This window comes from Ambystoma mexicanum, chromosome 5q (genome assembly GCF_040938575.1).
Source record: "Ambystoma mexicanum isolate Mex_15411 chromosome 5q, UKY_AmexF1_1, whole genome shotgun sequence".
Lineage (NCBI taxonomy): Eukaryota > Metazoa > Chordata > Amphibia > Caudata > Ambystomatidae > Ambystoma > Ambystoma mexicanum.
In genome coordinates, this window is record NC_090933.1 from 991,040,505 (window position 1) to 991,064,933 (window position 24,429).

General features: G+C 43.5%; 1 protein-coding gene across 2 annotated transcripts in view; it reads left to right on the plus strand.

Annotated features, from left to right (window-relative positions):
• Positions 1–3,481, plus strand: part of ENY2 (ENY2 transcription and export complex 2 subunit) — an 86,316-nt gene extending 82,835 nt beyond the window's left edge. Inside the window, exon 5 of one of the 2 annotated variants that reach the window (XM_069621513.1) lies at positions 1,484–3,481. In XM_069621513.1, coding sequence (XP_069477614.1) covers positions 1,484–1,560 — 77 coding nt within the window. In that variant the 3' untranslated portion in view covers positions 1,561–3,481. The remainder of the gene's footprint in view (positions 1–1,483) is intronic. The other variant, XM_069621514.1, reaches the window with a different exon arrangement.
• The last annotated feature ends 20,948 nt before the right edge of the window (positions 3,482–24,429 follow it).

Consider the following 24,429-nt stretch of genomic DNA (forward strand, 5'->3'; position numbering starts at 1 on the left):
CTATTGGATAGCCAGCCGTCCTTTTCTGTTAACTGCTGAGAGAGATTGCAGAGGAGTGTGTGCTGAAACCTAATAAAAGGTGGGATTCCTGAGGTGAAAGGTAAGTCGACCACTGGAAACTGAAGTAACCGAAGAAAAATTAAAAGAATAACTAGATTGCCCGAGGTCTGAGCTACTACTACTTAATAGTATACCTACACCTCTTGTCTTTAGGTAGCGTTGGCAAGCAAGGAAAAGATGGTGGAAAATATGAAGACCCAACCTTTAAGTCTTTATAGCATTAAAGGATCATGTAGACTCCACCTATCAACCTGTTCCAAAATCACATGTTTAATGATATGTCTAAATTTACTTTGCAATAAATGTATTACCACATCAAATTAGTACTTGATAGTTTTTTTTTATTTAAGTAAAATGTGTGCTTCGTCTTGGCCACAAATCTTACAGCCAACACATGTTTCAACCTTTTACAGGTTTTACTCTGGGCTAATGATTCCAACTAGTTTTTCAATTTGTTTTCAATCTAAATGACTACCATCCTTCACATACCACACTAGACTTTGAATTTTATATAAAAAAGATAGATGTGGCTTAGCAGGGAGGAGCGGTCGTTCCTAACTACTGCCTCAGTTTATAGAATGATCTCCACACTGTCAATGCTGCAGCCTTTAGACCACACACTGTCCGCTCATCCTGCCACCCCCATCACCGTCTGTTCTTTGTATCCAGTTGAGAAAGCCATCGAACTGGGCTATCTGGGCAATGTGGGGGCAGGTCAGCGGTCAAATATCCCCAATGGTATGATTGACATTCGGAAAATGCAATGTAATTCCCTCGACCAGTGCAACTCCTGTGAGGTGATGGACTGGATAGTAAGTTGCCCATGGCCACTCAGCACACCCCAGGAAATCGCAGCAAAAGACCTACTGAGGACACAGATTTAACATGTGTGCCTGTGCTGCTAACCACATCTACATTTTTGATGGGCTACTACGGGTTGAAGGCCAACTGTTATGACCTTAGAACAGTCCACATGCGTGAGCTAAAATTCAACATGAACATAAGGTAGCAATAAATGGAAAATCTATTTAACTGCTGCTTGAGCAGCAGCAAAGATAAAGAATGAGGAGTCAGAGTACTGCTGACAGGATTAGATGCTGTTTAGCAGTAATATCCGATGACCGGTTTCTTTTTAAACTGCAGGATTTCACGTGAGAGGATGAGAAATATAGTTTGTGTTTTCTTTAAAAAGTGGTGTTTGTGTTTACTGTTAAGGCAACATAGCAACACCTTGGATCACATATGTAAAAGTAAAATGTGGCTCTTCTAAACTATCCTCTGTTGACCTGCAAAAGCACCTTCCTTTGATTCCCTACTTTATCAGTGAAATGTTGAATCTTGCCTTGTTGTTTCTTTTATAGCATGATGTATGAAAAAATGACTGTTTGGTTTTGTTACTGATCCTTGTCCTTTTATGTTTCAGGTCTAGTTCCAGACAGTGTTAAGAAAGAACTACTACAAAGAATAAGAACCTTCCTTGCTCAACATGCCAGTCTTTAATATTGGTTTATTTTTCATTTATTATTTCCTGCATGAACGCCTGCGCAAGATTAAAATCCTGTACAAGCTTCAGAATGTATTTTTGATGTACAAGTTAAGATGTAGTTTACAATGAAATGATCCTTAATTTTGATAGTTTTCTTGTTTGTGACAAAAATCAATTTGTATTTGTGCCATTACTTGAGTACTGTATTTTGGGTGTATTTTCTAATTTGTGAATAATTAAAGAATAATCCCTCACAAAATACGAAAAATATTTCACAAAGTAAACCTCGTGATTGTGTTCTCACTTTTAGTCGCTGAATTCTTTCTTCATGCTACTCCAGGATTGTCACAATATCAAATGTAAAAATCAAATGCTATTCACTTTGCCAATGAGATGCATGCAATGAAGATGCAACAGTGAATTATGTACTATTCCTGACCAGTATCTATACATACTATGAGTGTCCTTATAGTGGTAACAATACTGAATAATAGTTCTGAAGAGCAGTGGTCGGTTTTGCACAATGAAAATTGTAACTTGGGTGCACACAATCCACATGGCTGGCATGTCAGAACGTTTTTTGTTGTTGGTGCCTACAACATTTATTATAGTTCTTTCCTGAAAATGGCTCGATACTTCACTTTCTGTGCCTCCGTATTATTTTGAGTCATGTCTAGGATATGAGTATTGATTTTAAACTAGTAATTCAGAATGTTTGCTATGGTTGGAGTAATGTAGACGAACTATTGCACATCCTGTCGTTCTATCCTTTTGAAAGGCCAGATGCATGGCAAAATCACCAGCCAGTGAAGCACACGTAAATTAAGAAAGGCTTCTTAGTGCCAAATTCACACATTCTCAAATGTTGATTATTTTTGTATTTACTGTTCCAACTATCCCTCTATCCCTCTTTGCCTTGTAATGATAGCGGAGCATTGGTCTAACCCCCAACCCCCTTGATAAAATGTAATGGCACCACCGCCATGCTCCAACATCTACGTCCATATTAACAATCCCACATTATGCCAGCATTTTAAAATTGTAGTGGAAGTAAGGCCTCAGTCATTGGCCCTTACCATCTTCCCACCAATCCCATGATTGCTCTGATTCTTGTGCTTTGAGTAGGCTTCATTTTCTCTTTGTGAAATGGTCTTAAGCGAATAAACCTAGATTCTTGCATCATGTTTGATGCTCTGAAAATCAGATGTGTGTGCAATAGAAGTGTTGTGTTTTAACCTAAATGCATTGTTTTTGAATATGGTGGGAAAGTTGCCTAAAAGAGAAACTTTTCCTAACAGGACGTTTTGTGCCACTACTTTGCATCTTTTCCCGCAGGGATATGTTGTATTTCCACTTTGAATCTAGCTGTATTGTGAATCTAAATGCCGTTTTGTGCCACTACTTTGCACCTTTTTATTAAGATGAACAAAGTATAAACCGAAGTTAACTCAAGAAATCCTGATCAGAGGACATCATGAAAAGGCAAAGGAAATCTGTTAAAGTAGAAAAACCTGGCAGAAGAGAGTACACCAGGTATCCCAACACAGCAAAGTTCAAGGGTCAAGTTGTTTTGTGCACCAGCTGTGTTAATATCCAAGAGACTGATGAACCTGAACCGAAACCAGAGTGAAGAGAAATCCAGGGAAAGGGGAATTAGCCTCTGGAGCAATTAACTCTGTCCTTTGGAATTTGTTGGAATTTAATATTTTGTTTTTATGTTTATATATCACTGAAGGCCAAAGACATTTTTCACTTTCCACTTTAGAATTGCTTTGTTAAAGTGTGAGGATCAGAATAGAACTTTGGATGGACACAGAACGTTTTTGTTTTTGACATTCTGACCGATCCTTAGTTTTGGTTTTGGGTAGGGAAACTCCTCCAGTGCAGGGACACTGACCTTTTATTTTAATAAATGTCTTTGACCAAAACTTTGAACCCTTTGTGTCCGAGTTTCATTCCTGGCTCCTCACATAGGTCACTATCTTGAATGGGGAACTCGGATACTTCACAGAAACATGAATTATATTGGTTAAGCTTAATTCTAATTTATTTTAGTTTCCTTGCTTGAAATGTTGTAGCCTAGTAAGAGTTGTTTAATGACTGGGTTAGTTCTATGAAAGCTAGTTAATAAAGTTTGATAATGAACTTAGGTAATATTCAGTTAGACCCTCCTATGGTCTACTTCTTGGAGACTAGTTGGGACACAGTACATATCTATGCTTGCCATAACTGTTACATTGAATCGGTTGCAAATTAGAAATTACATTGATTAGTGTTCAGATATGGTCTGTGATTAATATATTGACACTTGCAGCTGGGATGCATTGGATCACTGGTACGTTCACAAAAAAGCAATCTGCTTTAGTATCTTAGACATATTCGACTAATGCGGTGAACCAAAACATTTTCCTTCACCGCTCTGATTTTCAACATGGCTGAAACATGTCTATGGTTGCTTGTGTTTCTTTGTAGAGGGGTGTGGCTTAGCACTTCAGGCTGGTTGCTACCATTTGCGGCAGGACGTAGACTGATTTTGCTTGTGGCAGGTCAACATCTGCAATGGCACAGAAGGGTAAACTATACGCGGATTGCTCAGAGCAATACCAGTGGCTACCATTAATGCATAAACTTGCACACATCCAGTTTGTTTAGTTTGTCTGCATACATAGGGAGGGTATGCCCAGACATGGGTCACTTGCTGGCTGAACTATAGGAACCAAGCTGCACCTTACTTATGTTGCCCAACACAAGCCGAAACATGGCTGGCATTGGTTGTGTTTCTGTGCAGAGGGTATGTGGCTTAGCATTTCAGGATGAACTGCTCCAATTTGAGGAAGGACCAAGACTAATTTTGTATATTGCAATGTGGCAAATGGGTAAAAAACAATGGTGTGAACGTTTTCCCAGAGCAATGTCACAGGTTAAGATTCCTTCTAAACCTGTCGCACATCATATTTTGGGGTTTTAGTTTGACTCCATAAGTATGGAGTGTATGCCAAGCCATAGGTCCCTTGCTCGGTACACCATAGGGAACCAAGCTTCACCTCTACGTTGAGACCCAGCGAGGCTAAAACATGTTTGGGTTGATCAGGTTGCTGTTCAGAGGGAATGTAGGCTATGTCAAGGAATCATGAAGCAAGACACAGACAACAGATGCAATTTCTGGTCAAATGGAATTTTATGCGTCGGGGTGGATTTAGGCCTATCTTGCCCTACGCTGAGGTGGGATTTCGCTACCTACAGAAACTAAGCATCATCTGTGTAAGTGAGTGTCTGTGTCTAAAACCTATACTTACCCTCACACTTAGAAACATACAGTGTGGAGGAATGCAGCACCAAACGAAACTGTGTTCAAAATAAAGTTCTGAGCTTCTTCCAGCTCGGGTTTGGTTCACCTTCCCCAAGTTCAAAAAGTTCCAAAAAGAAAACAGGACTCTGGGTTCTCTTCCCCAAGTGTAACACAATTCCAAAATGTCTAGGGGGTACTCTTCCTCAAGCTCACCAGTTCCAGAATATCTCGAGGTTCCCTTCCCCAAGATCAACACAGTTCCAGTTTTTTCCAGTCTCTTTAAACTTCTACCAAACAAAAATGCTCTTTTCCACTTCAGCAATTATATCACACTGCCTTTGTCTTCAAGCTTTTCTTTGCTCTTCCCAGTCTGTCTAGGCGCAGTTGTCGGACAACAGGGTTCACCCATTACAGGTCACAAAACCGATAACCAGTGGCACTTTGTGATACTCTTTAGGCCTTCTTAATTAGCAATAGTTTTCCACCAAACGCCAGTGTTGGCACTCGCCATCTGTTGTGGTTTCTTTTCCTCTTTTCTGACAATTTAGGACTTCATCATCATTTGTATATTGGCAGTCTTTTTGCTTTGCCACCGCTGGCATTCAACTTGATTGATGGTGTATGTTCTCTTCCACCTTGCATTCACTTTGTCCGTTTCAAGTTCCACAGCTTGCCTTTCACACGTGCCTCTCATACAGTGCATAACCGCTTTCACTTTGTTCCTTATTGCTTGCAACACATTTCAGCTCCTTGTGACATTGCACAGATTTGTTTTCCAGCTGTCCCACACTTACATGCTTTTCATATCTTTTCTGTAGTTTGGTATTCAATATTACCCATGGTATTTTCCTTAATACTTGGCACCTTTTTCATGCTTCATTCTTATTTCCAAAGACTCTTGGTAATTCATTCACAATTCCTTCTCTTCTATCTGGTTCCAAACCCTTGTGTTATGCGCCTTGTGTGGCAATGTCTCACATGCGACCTAGAACACTCCAGAACAAGTATTCACTGCCTCCTACTTGCCAGAGCTGCTCTGCTTTGTTGGGCAGCTACGTACTGCTCTTCATTTGCCTCTCTGCTGCCGGAGCAGTGCTCGCTACCCAAGAACCTCTGGGCAGCGTCCCACAACAGCCAGGAGTTCTCTTTGCTCCCCAGTTCCAGCTGGGAGCATGTAACACTGGCAAGTGTTGGGGTTTTCATCCTCTCATGGCCCGCCCGTGTCGTGGAACCTTTTTCCTCCCCCGGGGGCATACCACGTCCTCGCTGCCCGTCCTGCTCCTCGAAGCACGTCTGCCACCTTCTCTACAGGCAAGTTCTCTCTGAACTGGTGCTTGGGCCCACCTTTTAAGCCTAGTTGCCTCTTCCATGGCCCAGTCTTAAAGGAGCTTGAATGGATACAGTTGGAGTATGTCAGTGGGGAAGAGTCACAATAACCTTGGCGGAGAGTGGGATGTATCTGGGCAAGGGAAAGGGGGATGCCATGTCTCCCCAATGACCCTCCACCGAGGTGATCTTACCTCGCATCTACGCCCCCAGGGTCGGGATCCAAAAGTGGTGGCCTTTCCCGTGCCACCGGAGGGGACGATCGGAAGGCAGTAGATGGGAGGATGCCCTCCAGTTCCTCACAGTTAGCAGTTAGGGCTGAACTGCTCCCTTTGGTAGCGGGACCAAGGCTGATTTGCATATAGCTGGTCCCCTTCTGCCATGGCACAGACAGTATAAAAAACGATAGTGTGTATGTTTGCCCAGAGCACTGTCGGCGGTTAGAAATTATCCCAAACCTTCCACCTATCACATTTTCGTTTCTTCTAGTTTGTCTACATAAGTGATTAGTGTATGCCCAGATGTGGGACTCTTGATCGCTGTGCCATAGGGAACCAAGCTGCACCTCAACGACTAGGCCCAACAGTGCAAACATGTCTGGGGTTGCTTGTGTTTCCATACAGAGGTAATGATGCCTTGCAGTTCGGGCTCCAGTGATTAGACATGGAAATAAATGAATACATTTTTGCAACATTTACAGGGCGACAGTATAATAGAAGGACTTATATCTGTTTTAATTGACAACAGAAGTTCCCACAGCGAACGCTTGGGTTTTAAATGGCACATTTTATGCAAAACCACGTGTCTTTTGAGGTCCATAATGTGGTTGTTAAATATGCCCCTTGAAATATTAATTTCTTAAGATCATATGTGAATTGCAACGCACATATTCATCAATCTAGCTGGGCAAGAGTTCAAGTAATTTTAAAAAGCCTGAGGTACTAGGAAGGTAGTTAAGGGCAATCATATTTCCAATACTTACTTCCTTAATCCTTTCCAATATATTCCTTAAACCTGCTATTCAGTTTAAAATGCTGTCTTTATTACCAAACCATTTCCTAAAATCAAAAGAGAAACCTTTACCTTCTTTTACGTCCCCTACTAGAAATATTTCACCTGCATTGAGCCTGTGAGTACATTGCTGCTGAGGAGGTTCCATTGGCCAGAATTCTGGGGCAATGAGGAAATACATATGTGGTTCTTCAGGATTCCTTATTAAAGGAATAGTGCGCTCATAAAGATTATTGTCCCGAGTGTTCGGGCATGTGTTAAGCATACGTTGATTGATCGTCCAACATTTCCTATGCACCTTACTGTAGTTTTCCTGACTTTTACACATGCAAAATCAGGCAGCAGGGCGTGGCCATCTTGTGCTAATCCTATCCGTTGCTGCATCGCCCTAAGGTGAACTGCCCTGGCGATACACTAAATCATATCCCCTCCCCCTGACGCTGACATCACCATTCCTAGCGATATCCTCTGCCTATCTCCATGACGTTACTGTGCAGCGTAGCCAAACGCACCCAGTCATCACCTTCGTCTTGACGTCCGTTGATGCAGAACCCGGAATATCAACACACCACCTCTCACAGCACAGCGCTTCCCAATTTTAAATAGAAAACATTTTTAAAGGAAAGCGCAATAATCTGCAATTTATAATGTGCTTTTATTTCACAATAAACGCTCCGAGAACATCTGCCAATTTCCATATTCAACCACATTGGTTTTTCTTTCTCGAGCCACAAATGTTCCTTTGGGTATAAGAAGCGCATTGGACGCACCATGAATCGCAAGGCTTCTGCATCAGCTTGTTGCTAGACCACCGTAAACGATGTCAGGTTGCTTCTTAACGCTGGTACAGCGAAAGGGCATATCGGCCCGGGGCGATCGTCCCAAAACAGCGTGATTGAAATCCAGCCATTTAGGTCCATCTGCAACTGACGGCTGAAGAAGCCATCAATTGGTATCTGGAAATGACATTCGCAGAATGGCAGGGTGCAGCTGTGTAGAAAACATAGAAATGTGTCTCAGTAGCCGTTCTTCTAATAAATTATTAATTTTGCACTGTGTGACGACTAATGATGAACACAAACGTGAAACAATGGAAACACAGAAAACGTGGAAAGTTGGAGTCTACGATGTACTTGAGAGGTTAGTGCTATGCAGTATGTTTAGCTCTCAATAGGGTGCGGAAGCTGACGGAAGAATTCGAAGAACCCATAGACAGCATTTTAATGGAATATTAACATAGAATTTGGCATTGGGGGAACCCAGACATGGACTACATGCATTTTGCTGCTGGACTGCCCATGTGCCTGGGACAAAGACAAGTACACACAGGTTGTTTTTGCGTGTTGTTGCAATATGCCACAAACAACCCCTTACAATGTAAGCCAGCAATACTGATCAGAAAATGAAACCTTGACTCGTTCGTCTATAAACTAGTCTACAGTAAAACATGCATAATATTCGGCATTTCCATTCTCTCCGTGCAACGCAGTGTCCGTTCAGATCAACGAATTTTCATAAAATTAAATTACATGTTACTTTGTCCAGTTTTGGAATGAACTTTCTCATATTTGACGGTGTTACACACTTCCCTTCATTCATTCCATTTCGAATCCTCCCTTTTTCCCAAGGACGAAAAACAATTGAACCTTATACTGTGTAGGATGCGTGGGTGTGCACAGCTCACAAGCAAAATTCAAACGCAGTCACATTCACTCCCATGGAAGCGAATAGCCCTGCAGACCAACTTGGCATTTGAAATATTTTCGAAAAAACAAATATATTGTTTGCTGGCATCCACCAACGCAGCGTGAAATTTCTAGTGATTTACTTTTTTTTAATGAAATCAGTTTACTTCCAAATGCCTTATTTTTAGAGTCCCTCTGGAGAACTGCTCACTCTCCCAGCGCCTCGCACAGCCAGCCCCCACCACCTGTCATCTCAGCCCTTCTCCTGTTCTCACGGCAGTGCAGCTATTAATTTTTGCAAGTAGCGAGTCTCGAGCCCTCACAAAATGTGCTCGTACAAGAATGTCAGAGTAAGCCCTGCTCAAACCTTAGTGCACAATCCTTCTCTGCTCACTTACTCATGCCATCTCCAACCCCCTCCTGCCAGGCCACTGTCATGGCCACTCAGGCACGGACACAGTTGTTGCCCATCCGCCCTCGTATGGGGCACTCCAGAGACCCTTATGGGGTACAACATGGAGCCAGGTGGGTTTTGTCCTGGCACCTCTGGGGCACCAGGCTCCTGAAGATGACGAGGTCATTGGGAACGTTCCAGGCCCACGCCGCACGTGCATCTACTATTAGATGATGCAGGGCGTGCCCAGCCAGGCTGCTTGAGGGTGTGGCTAAACAGCCCAGGGCTATATAAGCCCCGCCCTTAAACTGATCCATGCTTTGCGTTACTTTGCATCTTCATGCAACGTGATGCTCACCGCCGCTCAGACCATCTTACTTGCCTTCTGGAAGCCAGCGTTCACCATCTCGCCGCATCTGCATACTTTCAAAGTCCTTAATCTCCGACACACTATACTCTCCTCCCTTTCTTATTCTCCTCCTCCCCCCTCTTCCATGTCCTCATTCACCCCATCACTCAATCTGAAGTTACCCTCCTCCTTTCTAAAACCCACCCCACTGCCTCTCCCTCTGACCCCATACCTTCCTCCCTCATCCCCAAAATCTACCCCCTCTTCATTCCCCATATCTCATCCCTTTTCAACACCTCTTTTCACCTCCATCTTCCCCACTCCTTTTTAAGCATGCGACTATCATCCCCATTCTAAAAAAACCTACTGCTAATCCCCATCTTGCATCTAACTATCGTCCCATCTCTCTACTACCTTTCCTTTCTAAACTCCTAGAACACATTGTATACTCTCAACTCTCTACCTTCATCTCTAACCATTCTCTCCCCCCCCCCACCCAATCTGGTTTCCGCCCTCTTCACTCTACTGAAACTGCTCTTACCTCTGTTCTCAACTCTCTCCTTTCTGCTCGCTACTCTAAGCACTCCTCTATTCTGGTCCTACTGGACCTCTCTGCTGCCTTTGACACAGTCGACCATCCTCTACTCCTTTCCACACTCTCCTCATTCGGCCTTAATGACTCAGTTCTTAACTGGCTCTCCTCCTATCTCTCTAACCGCACCTTATCGGTTTCTTGGGGTGGCTCCACCTCCCCAATCTCTCCACTCAACCATGGCGTTGTCAGATGTTTTTACCCATGCATCCAAGCCCTACAATAAAACTGTGCAGTACTGGCATGGAAAACATCATGATGGCCAGAACTCCCCAGAGAGTGCACAGGGAAAACATGAAGAATAGGCTGCCACCCATTTTTGCCTATGTTGTGAGCACAGGAGGGCACTGCCTAAAACCACCATTGGGCTACACACACAGTAGCCTGAGACCATTGGGAATGGCAATGCTGATTGCCAAAAAAGCAACTCGGAACTGTGGGGAATTCATTTTCTTAATCCCAAAAATGGTTGCATTACCAGTACTCACCACTATCAGAAAGCCGGCGTTTTAAAACCACCAGACGTTTGTGTAAAACTGCACAAATGAAACAAAACCAGACCAAGGAAAGACTTGCTAAGAGGTGGAAGAATGTAAAACCGTGTTCTCAAATGACTTGAAGGAAGTAATTATTTAATGTATAGGTACAAATTGTCAGTTTGATTAGAATGTAGAAAACTGTGAACAAAAAGTGACATTTAGCTGAAACCTGGCTTAGTGAAACTGGATTCTGCCTGACAACTACCCCCGACAGGAGAAACCTGTTCAGCCACTCTTCCCAGGCCTAGCTGCATCCTGCTGCCCCTTGCCAAAAGGAGTTGTCACCTCTCTGATTAGATTAGGGTTGGAACACCTGGGAACTGGAAGAAACAGAACAATGCAACTCCCTTGACTCAGGCAAATGTTAGATTGGGGGCGTCGTAAAGTGGCTTCCTCTTAGGGGAAACTGGGAGGGGCAGTGCCTCTGCTAGCAGCTGAGCTTGGGGGAAGTGGATAAACCAGTTATTCCACCCTGTGATGTGGGAAGCCACACCCCTTTTTGACCAGGGCATAATTTTAAAAAGATAGATAAATCATAGTGTGGAGTTGTCAGAATTATATAAGTAATATCATTATTTTTGTGATTTTTCTGTGAACATTTTGAGAGGCGTTAGGTCCCCGTGGTGTATTCTGGGGGGTTGCTAGTGGAAAATAGGGTCTCACTCCAAATGTCTGCATGTTAAAGATCAGACACTTCATCAATTAATGTCCATACTCCTTGCGCACATGTGTGTAATTTTGGGTAAATGTCCGATATTGCAAAACCAGTTACAAAGCGCAAAATGTTGTCATTTTTTAATGCAAGCCCCCAGGAAGATCAGAGGCGCACAAGCATGGACCATAAGGAATATATAATGTGCACATGTAATTTCAACAATTGTATATCTGGGAAAGATGTATTTGAATCAAATATAGATTTGTGGGCAAACTGACCAGGGGAGGATCCACTGACCCATAAACAGACCTCATCATGATGACAATCCATTTCCTTCCCCCTATCATGGGAGAGGGGAGAATTGGGCCAATGACAAGTAGAGAGGGGCAGGCTTAGCTAGGCCCAGGCACACACCCATTTTCAAAACACATAAAAAGAGACTTCTGGGACAGGTAGAGACATTCAATTCCATTTGCTGCGGAGCATGCTGACCGACTTCACATCCAGAGATCCAACACTTAGACTTCCAAGCTATACAGAGACTACAGAACTTTGAACCAAGAAGGCCCACTGCAAGCAAAAGTATTTGTCAGCAGGCCTCAAAATCATTTGCAAACTATTCCACAGCCGGGCGAGCTGTCTTAATTCTTTTGCCAAGAACTCTTGCCAGTACCCAGAAAGCAGTGTTACATCCAGAATCCACTTGATCCGGACCGGAAAGCAGAGCAGTATCCAGAACCAGAGGCCGCTGAATCCAGAGAGGCTAGACCAGCAGAGCAGAGCTGACCCAGATCGCTGTGAGCAGAACCGGTGCCTGATTGATCCGCCGAGCAGACAGAACCGCAGCCGGACGTGTTGACCAGATCCGTGACGAGGCCTAGTTCAAATTTATATTGTGAGTACCTAGCAGAACTGTGCAGAACCAATCTCTTAGGTTAAAATAGTTTGGATTAGATTATTTTAACTAAGTAGAACTGCCTCCTAGAAATCGTGTCATCTGTCATTTGTAAAGCTGCACAACTGTCACCTGTCAATTCTGAATCTGCAAGCTGTCACCTGTCATTTTGAGTTTTACTTTAAATCCGAAAATCTACCTTTATTTAATCGTCTGTATCTCTGGAACCGTTTGGGTTAGGAACGGAATTTAACTTTCATCTGAAAGCTTAGAATCGACTTCCTACTCCTTATACTTTTACCGCAATCACGATTTACGCACTCGCAAAATTTACCGCGATTTGCGATTTTGGCTCAATTTCTCCACTTGTCAAAAGAGCAGCTCCATTCTTTCTTTTGTTGAAATCCGTTGCAACTTGGTAATAACTCATAGAGCATTGCTAAAGTGAGCCTGAACCAATACCAACACGCATCTCCCACTCACCCTGAATCTCTAGAGGGAATTAAAATCAGTTGGCACATTTTCCCATCCATTGCCAGCACATTTAAAAGCATTTTGGGCCTGTGTTTCAAACTCCTACCTGTGTCCTCTAAGCTTGCTGGGGGGGAACTGAATTTCGTATTGTATTTGATTGCATTCTTGAGAACTGTGTGCTCCTCTTTCCTTCTCCTTCCATTTCTTACATTGCATAGGGGAGGGGGGTGAATTGCCAGAGAAGAAGTGATTATCTTATCTTTTGCTAAAATCATATCAAGTATTTCTGTACTGCATTTTATTCCTCATTGCTTTTTCCTTGAAACCATAAAAGTATTTTTGCATCCTATACTAACTCCTCATTGATTGTAAAGAAGTGTGCTACTGCCAGATTACCCATTGTTGATCAACATCATATGTCTAAGTGTACTATCAGATATTAATTTATTATAAAAGTGTGATATATATATTTATATATATTGTTTAAATTCTCAAATAAACCTTTTAATTTGCAAAACAAACCTACTTCTTGGCTCAGTGGGGTGAGGGGGATTCTAAGAGGGGGGTGTTATACAAGGGTGGTCATCCAGAGTACTGAACTAGACATAAAAATACATTAATAAGGGTTTTCCTCAGCATCCCAGACTAGGCATTGACTTGGCTGTAGTGTTGATTGAATATTGCTTACAGCGTTCCCCAAGGTTCTGTCCTTGGTCCCCTTTCTCTTTTCGCTGTATACTTCCCTGCTTTCTCCTATAATCTCCTCTTTTGATGACTCACATCATTTCTATGCTGATGATACCTAGCTCTTCCTCTCTTTCTCCTCCTTCTCTCCTGACATCCACCATAAACTCTCTTCCTGTCTCTCTGCTATTAAATCTTGGATGTCTTCTCACTTCCTTACACTCAATGCAGATAAAACTGGACTCCTTTTCTTCCCTGCTAACTCTCCCTCCTCCCTGCCCTCCTCCTTGCATTCTTTTTCCTACTTTCCAGCTCCCCTTCTCTCCTCATGCTCGTAACCTGGGTCTGCACATTGACACCCACCTCTCTTTCTCATCACATTTCCCTCACTGCCAGTTCTTGCTGTTTCCACCTCTACAACATCTGCAAAATGTGTCCTTTCCTAACCTTCCAAGCTACTAAACTAATCTCCTCCCTCCTCTTCTTCAGACTTTTCTACTGCTCTACTCTTCTCTTTGGACTCCCCTCCTCTCATCTCTCCCCCCTCAAATCTGTCTACCACTCTGCAATTCGCTCCCTCTGCCTCCTCCCACCTCACGACTCCATCTCCTCTTCTCTTAACTCACTAGGCTGGCTTCCATTCCACTCCCAGCTCAAATTTAACTTCCTCTGCCTAATCTTCAAAGCCCTCTATGATCTTACCCCTCTGTACCTCTCCTCCCTTCTCTCTTTCTATACTCCTTCTCGTTCTCTCTGTTCTGCATATCTCTTCCTTCTCTCTACTACACCTCCCCTCTGTGCCCCCTCCCGTTTCCGCTCCTTCCAACTTCTTGCTCCTTTCCACTGGAACCGCCTTCCTCTTCCCATCCGCTCCATCACCTCCTATCCCTTATTTCGCACTTCTCTAAAATCCTATCTCTTCCACTCTCCCCCCTAGCACCAATTGTTTCCTCTCACCAACTAACCCACCTCCACCCTCTTCTGCTACCTTCTGTCCCTCTATTAGTACTAAGCCTCATCATAAATGTAAATTGTTTGTTGTACTGTTTTCTGGTTTAGATTAATTAACTATTGCTTGTTGTATTCACTTGTTCCTCTTATAAAATGCTCTGGATTAAGGCGCTATATAAATTAAAATAAATACAAATGCAAAATCTGCATACTCACCTTCAGGAAACCAGTGACCCTGATTCCGGCGCCGCGCTCATAATCCAGTGCCGCGCCCATCGTCCAGAGTCGGGCCCTGTAAAGAAGCAGAAAGACAAGGTTAGACAATTGAAACTCAGCAGTTGGGGGTCGTGCCGCATTGGGTCCACCACCATCCTCAGAAGTCACTCACCTGTTACCAGGCCATCGTGAACTTGTTCCCTGTTCGCTCCGGTTGCCATCTTCATCTTCGCAGCTGCTGGGTCGCGACATCACCTACCCGGGGAAAGAGCAAAAGAGAGACATTAAGGAAAGAAAGAACAACATTGCCGGAACAGACTAAAACACTGTAAAGCAGGTTGAAAGCAAAATGGACTATACAAACAAAAAACACTCGCCTGGAGAGAAGTGGATTAGTTGCAGCTGGACTGGACAGATACACAGAGGGACCAGTGAAAGAACTCTGTCCTAGTTAAGCAAGCGCCCCTGCCGGAAGTAGCAGGACGGAGAGCTCATCATTCAAGATAAGCAGGTGAGCCTTCTATGGGCAGCGCAACCTACGGGAACTACACCCTGGGTGGAACGGGTCACAGACTGGCATACTTACAGTCTTCAGCAGCACTACCGCAGTAACTGTACAAACGCAGAGGGAGAAGCCAGATGAGGGCGACTAATCCCTGGGAGGGCTGCAACTGTGCCCCAATGCCCCTGCAGAGACCAGGTGAGCGTAACAGCCGTGGTCCCCTGAACCCATGACCCCTGTTCCCTTTGAACACATCTGGTTCCCAGACCCTACCCCCGCACCACTTCAGATTCACCTCCCATATACCCAATCAGGAGTGGGCAAATATTTTGGTAACACTGACACCTTGCCCCACTGTATTTGAAATTGTAAGACTCCAAAGGCCACAAATCAAAGATCGGCCCCTCTGATAAGGCATCCGATAGCAACGACCCCTAACGCATACACCCATAAAAATATAAGTCAAAATGCACCTATTTCACATCAACAACCCCCTTTCATGTGTTGTTTTGCTTACAGCCAGTAGTTCTTGCGTGCCAAGTTTCTTATCTAGGTCAAATCTCATTCCTTTGTGGGACATGCATTTATTCAGGTATTTGGACACGTGCTTGGTAAGGCAACTGCAGACCCCACAGTTGCTTTCATGCTGATATCCATCTGACCCTCCCTTGATCAGTGAAGGACCCACAAGAGCTCGACGAAAGTTGGAAGTGTGAAAGCACAGCATAACACTGTATGGCATCCTCCAAAAGGCACTTCTTGCAAAAAAAAAAAAATGGACAAAGAGGATACATTTCAAAAGACAATTTGGGTGCTTTATTTGGACAATTGACGAAGAGGATACATTTGAAAAACAATTTGAACGCTTTATTTGGACAATTTATATAAACATTGTTGAACAAATAAATAGCTGCTCATCATTTGAACCGGGAAGTGTACTGTTCCACGAGGTCTGATTTCGGTGGACAGGGCACGTTTGCAATGTTTTGTGGCAATATATGTGTCCTGGGAACCAACTCATGAGCAATTCCATGAGTATGCATGTCCAACACAGTCAAAGTGAGATCTTTCACAAAATCGAATTCTGTTTCCTGGTATATTCGCTTGACCACACATTTTTTAGCTTCTTTTCGCAAAGGCCATTGTGTAACGAAGCATCCCAAAGTTTCCTGCAATCCTCTATTGTTCTCTTCCTACGTTTCTCGTTATGCGCTAATACGGCTACTAATGTTCGATATTGTGTCCCGTCTATGCCGAAATGCAACCTCTTGTTCATTGTGGAACATCTCCAAATCTTCAATGTGACACAATTCTGTGAGTCCCTTCAGATCTCTTGTAGACTTTTATCAAACACAATCTTCTCAAGAGCTTTGTATGGAAGTGAAGATGGAACCCACCACTTCTTCCAGCGTTCCTACTCCTCTGATAAAGGTCCATGTGCACATTGGTGAAAATGTATGTTTTCTGTCCAAAAGTGAATGTTGGATCAGTGGTGCATTAATGAGCGCCATTTTTCAAGTAGAATTTCCACAGACCCACCACAGGTTTTGGAGTTCCACCAAAGATGGTTGCTCAAAGACTGGGACAACTGTAAAATATTTCAGAACGCTTTTTTTATTGTTTGATTTGGCAACGTGCCATAAATCAAATTGATGGCGAATGTTTGGAAACTGCTCTCGCATGGCCTTGGCTATTGAAACATATGTGTTGGTGGCTATGAGGTCTATTTGCATTCTCCTCGATTGGAGATCTTCCAGGGATTTTATAAAACCATGTTTCTCCTTGGCCACTGAGGATTTACATTCGGACACCTGCACGACCACCGAACTCACAATTTTTTTAGTTTCCATGTCCTCAAAGTGGTATATGCATTACTTTGCTGAACATCTGGAGCTGTCACACTGTCCATCGCCACCTAGCCTGAACTGTTTGTCAGAGAATGTCCTTTCATTTGACATTTGTTCAATATTCCAGGCTTCACTAATAGCAGGGAATAAATATTCTCGTTGATATTTGTATTACCGCATTTTAGAAAGGAACTGAAGTCCCACAAATTGACAGAAACTGGACAACCTACTAAAAGTAGAGCCACTGAAAAGTAAAGATGCTGCACACAGTAGATTTCCAGCTCGCACTTTGCCCAGCATCAGTTGAGCAGACCATGAAATGTAGCATGGAGCTGGGCACAGGTGGCTTGGATTTTCAGGTTAGTGTCTTGTGATACAGGACTCACATTCACCAATGGCTGCCTGCATAACCCCCCCTCACTGGATGGACACATTTCAGCATCAGTATAATCTCTACCAGGCAGCTGTCGAATACAATGTATTTGTGCTCATTTATTAGACTACAGTCCTGCATGAATGTGGTTTGTGACTCAACTGCAGTGGACATATCGGCTGAACAGGACACATTGAAGTCGAGATCTTTGGCAAGTTCCTCGGTGAATTGCATTGAGGCTTCAGTGTCTGTTATTTCAGCTTGTGTTATTTGCACACAAATTGGAGAAACCATCAATGTCGATTGCTTGAGTGGCCCTTTTTTTGCGGGAGTAGATTGTATGAAGTGGTCACTAAGTAATTCAAAAGCATCTTCCTCATGTTCAGTTTCTTCTTCATCTTGTCGAGTTCTCACATTGTAGCAATTGTCCAAAAACACTTTGCTTGCTTTGCCGGTCACATTTAATTCATTTTCTGGCCATTGGGCATAAGCATCTCGAGTCTGCTTATTGACTGGACTACGTTGCTCCATGGTGAAATTAGTTTGGCAAGCAGCATCTTTTGGTTTCGTTTGCTGTCTGTGTCTTTATACTTCATTTCTTTCTGGGCCTCTAGGAGATGGGTTTTAAAACATGTTCAATGTAAATCCAACATACAATATATAGAACTTTAGATTAAAAAAAACATGTTATGAGGCCAACACCAGCCCAAACCACTTTTCGTAAACGAAATTGTTTGTAAGTTACCCTTGTTGTCTTGATTTTCTGTGAAACCGTGTTCTTCACTGTAATGACCGCACCAGCAAGCTGGTCCGCCACCGCTGATCCATGTGCCTCCTCTTCTAATTCCCGACCTTGTATGAATCCCTTAAATAGAATATTCATTAAAAAAAGTAAATTGTATTTGAAATCAAACATCGCTTGCATACATACCCTCGTAAACAGTGTACGTCATTTAGTCAAAATAGACATTTTGAATTTCACCTGTTTGATAGAAAGTATACTCGATCAGAGATCACCATGCGAAACCTACTGATTGTAATGTTGCACTCAAGCATTTTGCATTGTATTCAGCATTAGGGTAGAAATTGTAACGTTAGAACTGAAATGATGAAAGTTTGAATAACTGCACGTTTATATGAATGTCACTGTCTAATAGTATCAGATGTAGGATTTACTTTCTTTCATTCCAGGGAACTGTCAGTACGCATACCTCATACTCTGGACCAGCTCCAAAGGATGAGGTAATTGAAGTCCAAGTACCAGCATCCTCCTGTAATACAGTACTTGTTTTAGTATGGATGAAAACAGTGAAATTGAACAGAGACAATTGGTTGCAGACAATGGTACATATAAATAAAAACCCATAAATGAAACATTATGTAAACAAACAGGATACATAAGTGATTTCATATTATCTAAAATTCCATGCATAATACTTTTCTGTAATCGAAAAGTGAAATAAATCTACCTGATAGGCGCTCAAATTTGTTGTTCTGCATCCATTTCTTAAAAAGAAATGGATGCAGAATCTTGCTCCTTCATTTTCAGTGCATTGTCACAAAGTGGTAAAGGGAAAATTAGATTTGCATTAGATATGTGGGAAGATCCAACTCTCAAGAATATGAACTTCAGCAAGTCTGTATGGCTCACCATTGCTATACTGAACGTGTCGGTGATGTCGTCACTACCGATAGTCTGTGCTTCAGTCAATATGCTCACCTAAAAGAATTGACATGTTAAGCAACAGATTATGCTTATTATGAAGGGCACTATGGCATAGTTTTCTGTGTTCGTGAATAATTTTCTATGATGCTCCTAAAACCAGGGACAGATGTCTAGCAAAATGGGGTATAGTTATAAAGCAATACAATCTGGTAAATATACAAATTTTAGTAATAAACATTTACACCAAAAGCACCAATCCGTTCATGTAGTTATCTGTTAAGTACCCCAAGGCCCTGTTATGCTTGAAATAAAATGGCGCTAGTGCGCAGTGCATTCTGGGAGCGCTCGGAGCCATGATGGATAATTGCTTCATGCCGCAGTGAAAAGCTGCACACATTTTGCTGAGTGTTAGATTCACTGTGCTGAGGAAAACATGTTTTCCAAACCTGGTATGCGGTCAAGGGCATTTCTGCTGGGAAAGCTAACTTTGTTATCATTTGTTACTGTTCTTCGCGGAGCGTGTTTTTAGAGGAGGGAGGAACTCTGCTCCTTGAGGGTGGCTGTCGATTGACCCAGCTGGCAACCGACGGCTGCTCATCAACTGCGCAAGTGCCATTTCCAGAAGGTTCGAGAACTGCCACCCCTTTTCGGAGTGTGTATATATGCGGAAACCCGGAGGTGGTCAGGTGAGACTTCAGCCGGAGGAGGACGCTTACGTCCGGCACTCCTGTGAGCTGTGGTGCTCTCGGCCTGGCCATTCCGAGGGTCTTCCAGCCGCTTCTGGGCGAGATGAGGATTCCAGTTACGCTCACAGTGATGTATTTCCTTTTGAATTCTTTGCTTCTTCTATGATTTATGTCTATGTTACTTCTGTGAGTTATTTCTATGTTATCACTAGTTGCTTCTAAGCTTTGAATAAATAGCCGTATAAGTGCTGATTATCTTCTAAGAGTGTGTGGTTGCAAGTTATTGCGTCTTTCTGCGTATTTGCTCTGTAATTGCATTGGTGATTTGTGATTTTCCGTGCACTCTGGGGAGAGCAATACATTTTTTGCGTCACGAACAGGGTGCTTGTGATGAGTTGTTCTGAGTATTCAAGAATCTGTTTGAACGTAGATAGGATTCGGTTATCTTGCAAGTGAAAGTAAGTGGGTAGTGAAGTTTCTTTTTCCTTTGCCGGTGTGTGCATGCCTGTGGGAGTGATTGCAGTGTGGAGAGAAAAATATATAGAAATAAAGAGGTTTTGTTTGCGATAATGAGTAGTTTGTTCAGGAAGAAGAGCGTTACCGCTAGCGGTGACTGTTCTGATGTTGTTATTCCAGGCTGGATTAAGAGTCCATATGATAAGTTGGCCCAGGCGTGGGCATGTGGTGCAGGTCTAAGTGAAACATGGGATCAAGGATTGGGAGATGCCGATCCGGCCGATGTAATGGCATGCTTGCAACAAGTTCCAGTAGAACGTGGCAGAGAATGTGCAGCATTAGGTAGGTGACGTTGGGTTCTTTTGCATGCTTATAGGAAAATACATCAAATGAAGGTGGAAATGAAAAATGAGGTTTTGCGATTAGAAATAGAGCTGGCTGCAGAACGGCAGACTGCGTTAATGCAGCAGATTGAAATGAAACTGTTTAAAGATAAGGCTGACACATATCAGGCTGTTGCAGAGAGGGCAGCAGTCAGAGTAGCCTGGTATAAGTATAGGAAAAGACGGGGAGGGGTCAACAAAAGAAAGGTGGCAACTGTAATCGCTACCACTGGTGTGGACTGGGATCCTGATAAGTGGGATGGTGATATTTTTGATTCAACCAGTCTAGAAAGTAGTTCCGCAAATGAGTCTGACCCTAAAATGGAAGGGAAACAGAAAAAAACTGGCGGCTAAGCCCGTTAGAAGACGGCGAGCCGGACCCCACCCACAGAATCCTGCTTGCGGAATGGTGGATTTAACCACGCTGGAGGATTACACACAGCAGGAGGTTGGGGAAATTATTACCCGTTTGAGGCAAAAATCAGGGGAAGCTTTATTGACATGGATGGTGAGATTACTAGATGGGGGTGCTGCAGGGTTGTTGGTATTCTACGGATTCACTGCGTTTTTTACCCCTGTCAATTGACACCAATGTACAGGAGGTCTTAAGGGCAGGACCACCCCCTGACTCAAATGGTCAAGATACTCGGGTGTCTTTGTTGCACCTGGTAGCCCAAGCATGTAACCGTAAATACCCCATTACCACAGATTGGCCTAGCGAAGAAACAAAGTGGTATACGTTGAGAGAAGCAATTCAAAAAGTCAGAGAGCAAGCTATGAAAGAGGTTATTCACATAGATGCTCATGATCACATGGGAACCATGCCGCTCTCAGTTTCAACTCGAAACATGGTGATTAGAACCGCGCCACCCGCATACAAAAGTGTCATTATGACTTTGCTTGTAGGTATGACGGGCAAAGCTACTGATAAGGTAGCGGATGCCATTCAGCAACTTGCAGATTTAGGGAAGAGGGATAAGAGCGATAACAAGCCACGGGAGAGAGAGGGGCGTAGTGAGAGAAGAACCGAAGGCAAGCGACAAGATAGCAGAGACTCCCGAGTGTCCCAAAAAGACATGTTTTTGGCTTTGTTAAAAGATGGTGTGCCACACAAAGTAATTGATGGCATTGAAACCAGAGTAATGTATGAATTCTACAAAAAACGAGGACTTGCAGCCAAAAAGCGCTATAAACAGGTTAAGAAACAGGTAGTCACCATGCCACAGGGGGTCACCTCACCTTCTGCTCCCCCTGCGGAAGAACAAGACGCAGGGTCTATGGGGACATACGCTGATTTGAGAAAGGTGGTGAGCGCAATGTTGGAGGCGGAGTGGAGTCACACTCATTCGACGTTTGACTAGGGCTTCGGCCAAGCTCCGGCAGCGTCTGCCCACATAAAAGTTGATAGGTGGCCTCATGTTGATGTTAAGATTTTTTGGGGGTCAGGAAATACACAAGGGGTGCGAGCATTGATAGACACCAGGGCGGAGGCCTCGTTGATTCATGGCAATCCGACACGATTTAAAGGCAAACTGTTTACTATTACAGGTCCAGGGGGAAAGGAGAACCCTGCAGTACAAACGAAAGTGGAGATGAAAATAGGCAATTTGAATAGGCAGAAATACCAAGTGTTGATTGTCCCGATACCTGAATATATAATTGGCTTTGACATTTTGGAAGGGTTAACCTTGGGACTTGGCGGTAAAACATACCAGTTTGGGGTGATTGCATTGATCTGTACACCCATTACCGTAGGCAAATTGAAGATGCCCCCAGTGCAAGTGCTGGTGGCAACCAAGCGGGTAGCAATGAAACAATACCGCATACCTGGGGGGCACAAGGAAATTTCAGACACCATCAAAGAGTACGTTGAGGCGGTGTATTACGCCCTATTACCACCGCATGGAACAATCCTCTCTGGCCTATTAAAAAGGGAGATGGGTCATGGAGGATGACGGTGGATTACAGGGAGTTGAATAAACACACCCCTCCCTTAGTGCCCGCAGTCCCAGATGCCATTACCTTGATTGAGAATGTCCAAAAGTTTGAGGGGACTTGGTATGCAGTGATCGATTTAGCCAATGCATTTTTCTCTGTGCCAATTGCTGAAGAGTGTCAAGAGCAGTTTGCATTTTCGTGGAGTGGACTTCAGTACACTTTCACGGGGCTACCTATGGGGTACATACATAGCCCGACTATCTGTCATCGGCTGGTGGCAGAGCACTTAGACAAGATACCGTGTAAACCTGACAACAAATCTCTCATTAAATTGATGATATTCTGATTCAGGGCAAGGATGAGCATAGTGTGCAACGCCAGTTAGATGTCATTATGGAAGGATTGAAGAAGGAAGGGTGGGAGATTAACCCGAGTAAAATTCAAGGTCCAGCTGAAACAGTGATATTCCTAGGGATTCAGTGGCATCATGGGCATCGAGAAATGGTGCCAAAAGCCTGACAGAGAATACTTGAATTCACCACTCCAATGAACAAAAAGCAAGCTCAGCAGTTTATAGGGCTGTTTGGGTTTTGGAGACAGCACATTCCCCATTTAGGTCAGATATTGGCCCCCCTTTACACAGTGACACGAAAGAAATATGAGTTTCAGTGGGGGGAGGAGCAACAGAAAGCCTTCGAGCTGCCGAAAGACACCCTGCAGCAGGTGCTTGATTTATGGCCATTGAAGGAAGGCGAAGTGGAATTAAATGTGTCTGTACAAGACAATTATGCTAACTGGAGTGAGTGGCAGAAACAAGACAGGAAACGTGTGCCATTGGGGTTTTGGAGTCGTAAGTTGCCCGATGCTGGTAACTCATACACTCCGTTTGAGAAGCAATTGCTAGCGTGTTATTGGGCCCTTCTTGATACCGAGCAAATGACTGTGGGCCATGATGTATTAATGAGACCAGAAATACCAATTATGCAATGGGTACTGAGCTCTCCTAAAACGCATAGAATAGGACATGCTCAAGAAGCCAGCATACTTAAATGGAAATGGTATATTCAAGACAGAGCCAAATCAGGAAAGGGTGGTGTGGCAAAATTACATGAGCAAGTAGCCAACATACCGCCCTCAGATTACATACCACCGGAAGTGCCTAAAAACGTGAGTCTCCCGTAAAATGGGGAGTACCTTACAGCGATTTGACCGTGGAGCAAACAGAGCAGGCTTGGTTCACGGATGGTTTAGCTTGATATGTGGGAACTGAGCGGTACTGGAAAGCAGTGTCGTACAATCCCAAAACAAAAAAGATGTTGACAACGTCAGGGAAAGGGAAGAGCAGTCAGTTTGCAGAGCTTTACGCAGTTTACCAAGCATTGTTACAAGAGACCCCTGGTCAATGTTATGTGTACACAGATTCATGGTCAGTGGCGAATGGATTGGCAGTATGGTTGCCAACTTGGCAAAAGAATGGGTGGAAGATTTATTCAAAAGAGTTGTGGGGAAAAGAACTGTGGCAAGATATTGCAGGAATGATATTACAAAGTGAAGTCACTGTATATCATGTGGACGCGCTTTGTGCCACAGACTCATTAGAACGTTGGTTTAATTCTGTTGCAGACGAACACACCAAGATTTCATCTGTGGATGCAGAGGCTCAGGAAGGCGATTTGGAGGGTTTGGCCAAATGGGCTCATCAGAAATGTGGGCACCTTGGAGAAAAGGCTACTATCAGGTGGGCACAAGCGCAAGGAATCAGTCTTCCTTTAGAAGTAGTGAAAACGATCATTTTGCAATGTCCAGTGTGCCAACACCAACTGCATAGACCTATCCCTCAGACTGTTCGAGGTACATTGCGAAGAGGAAAATTACCAGGTCAAATTTGGCAGATTGATTATATCGGTCCCATGCCAATCAGTAAAGGTTGTCAGTATGCATGCACTATTGTGGATACATACTCAGGATATTT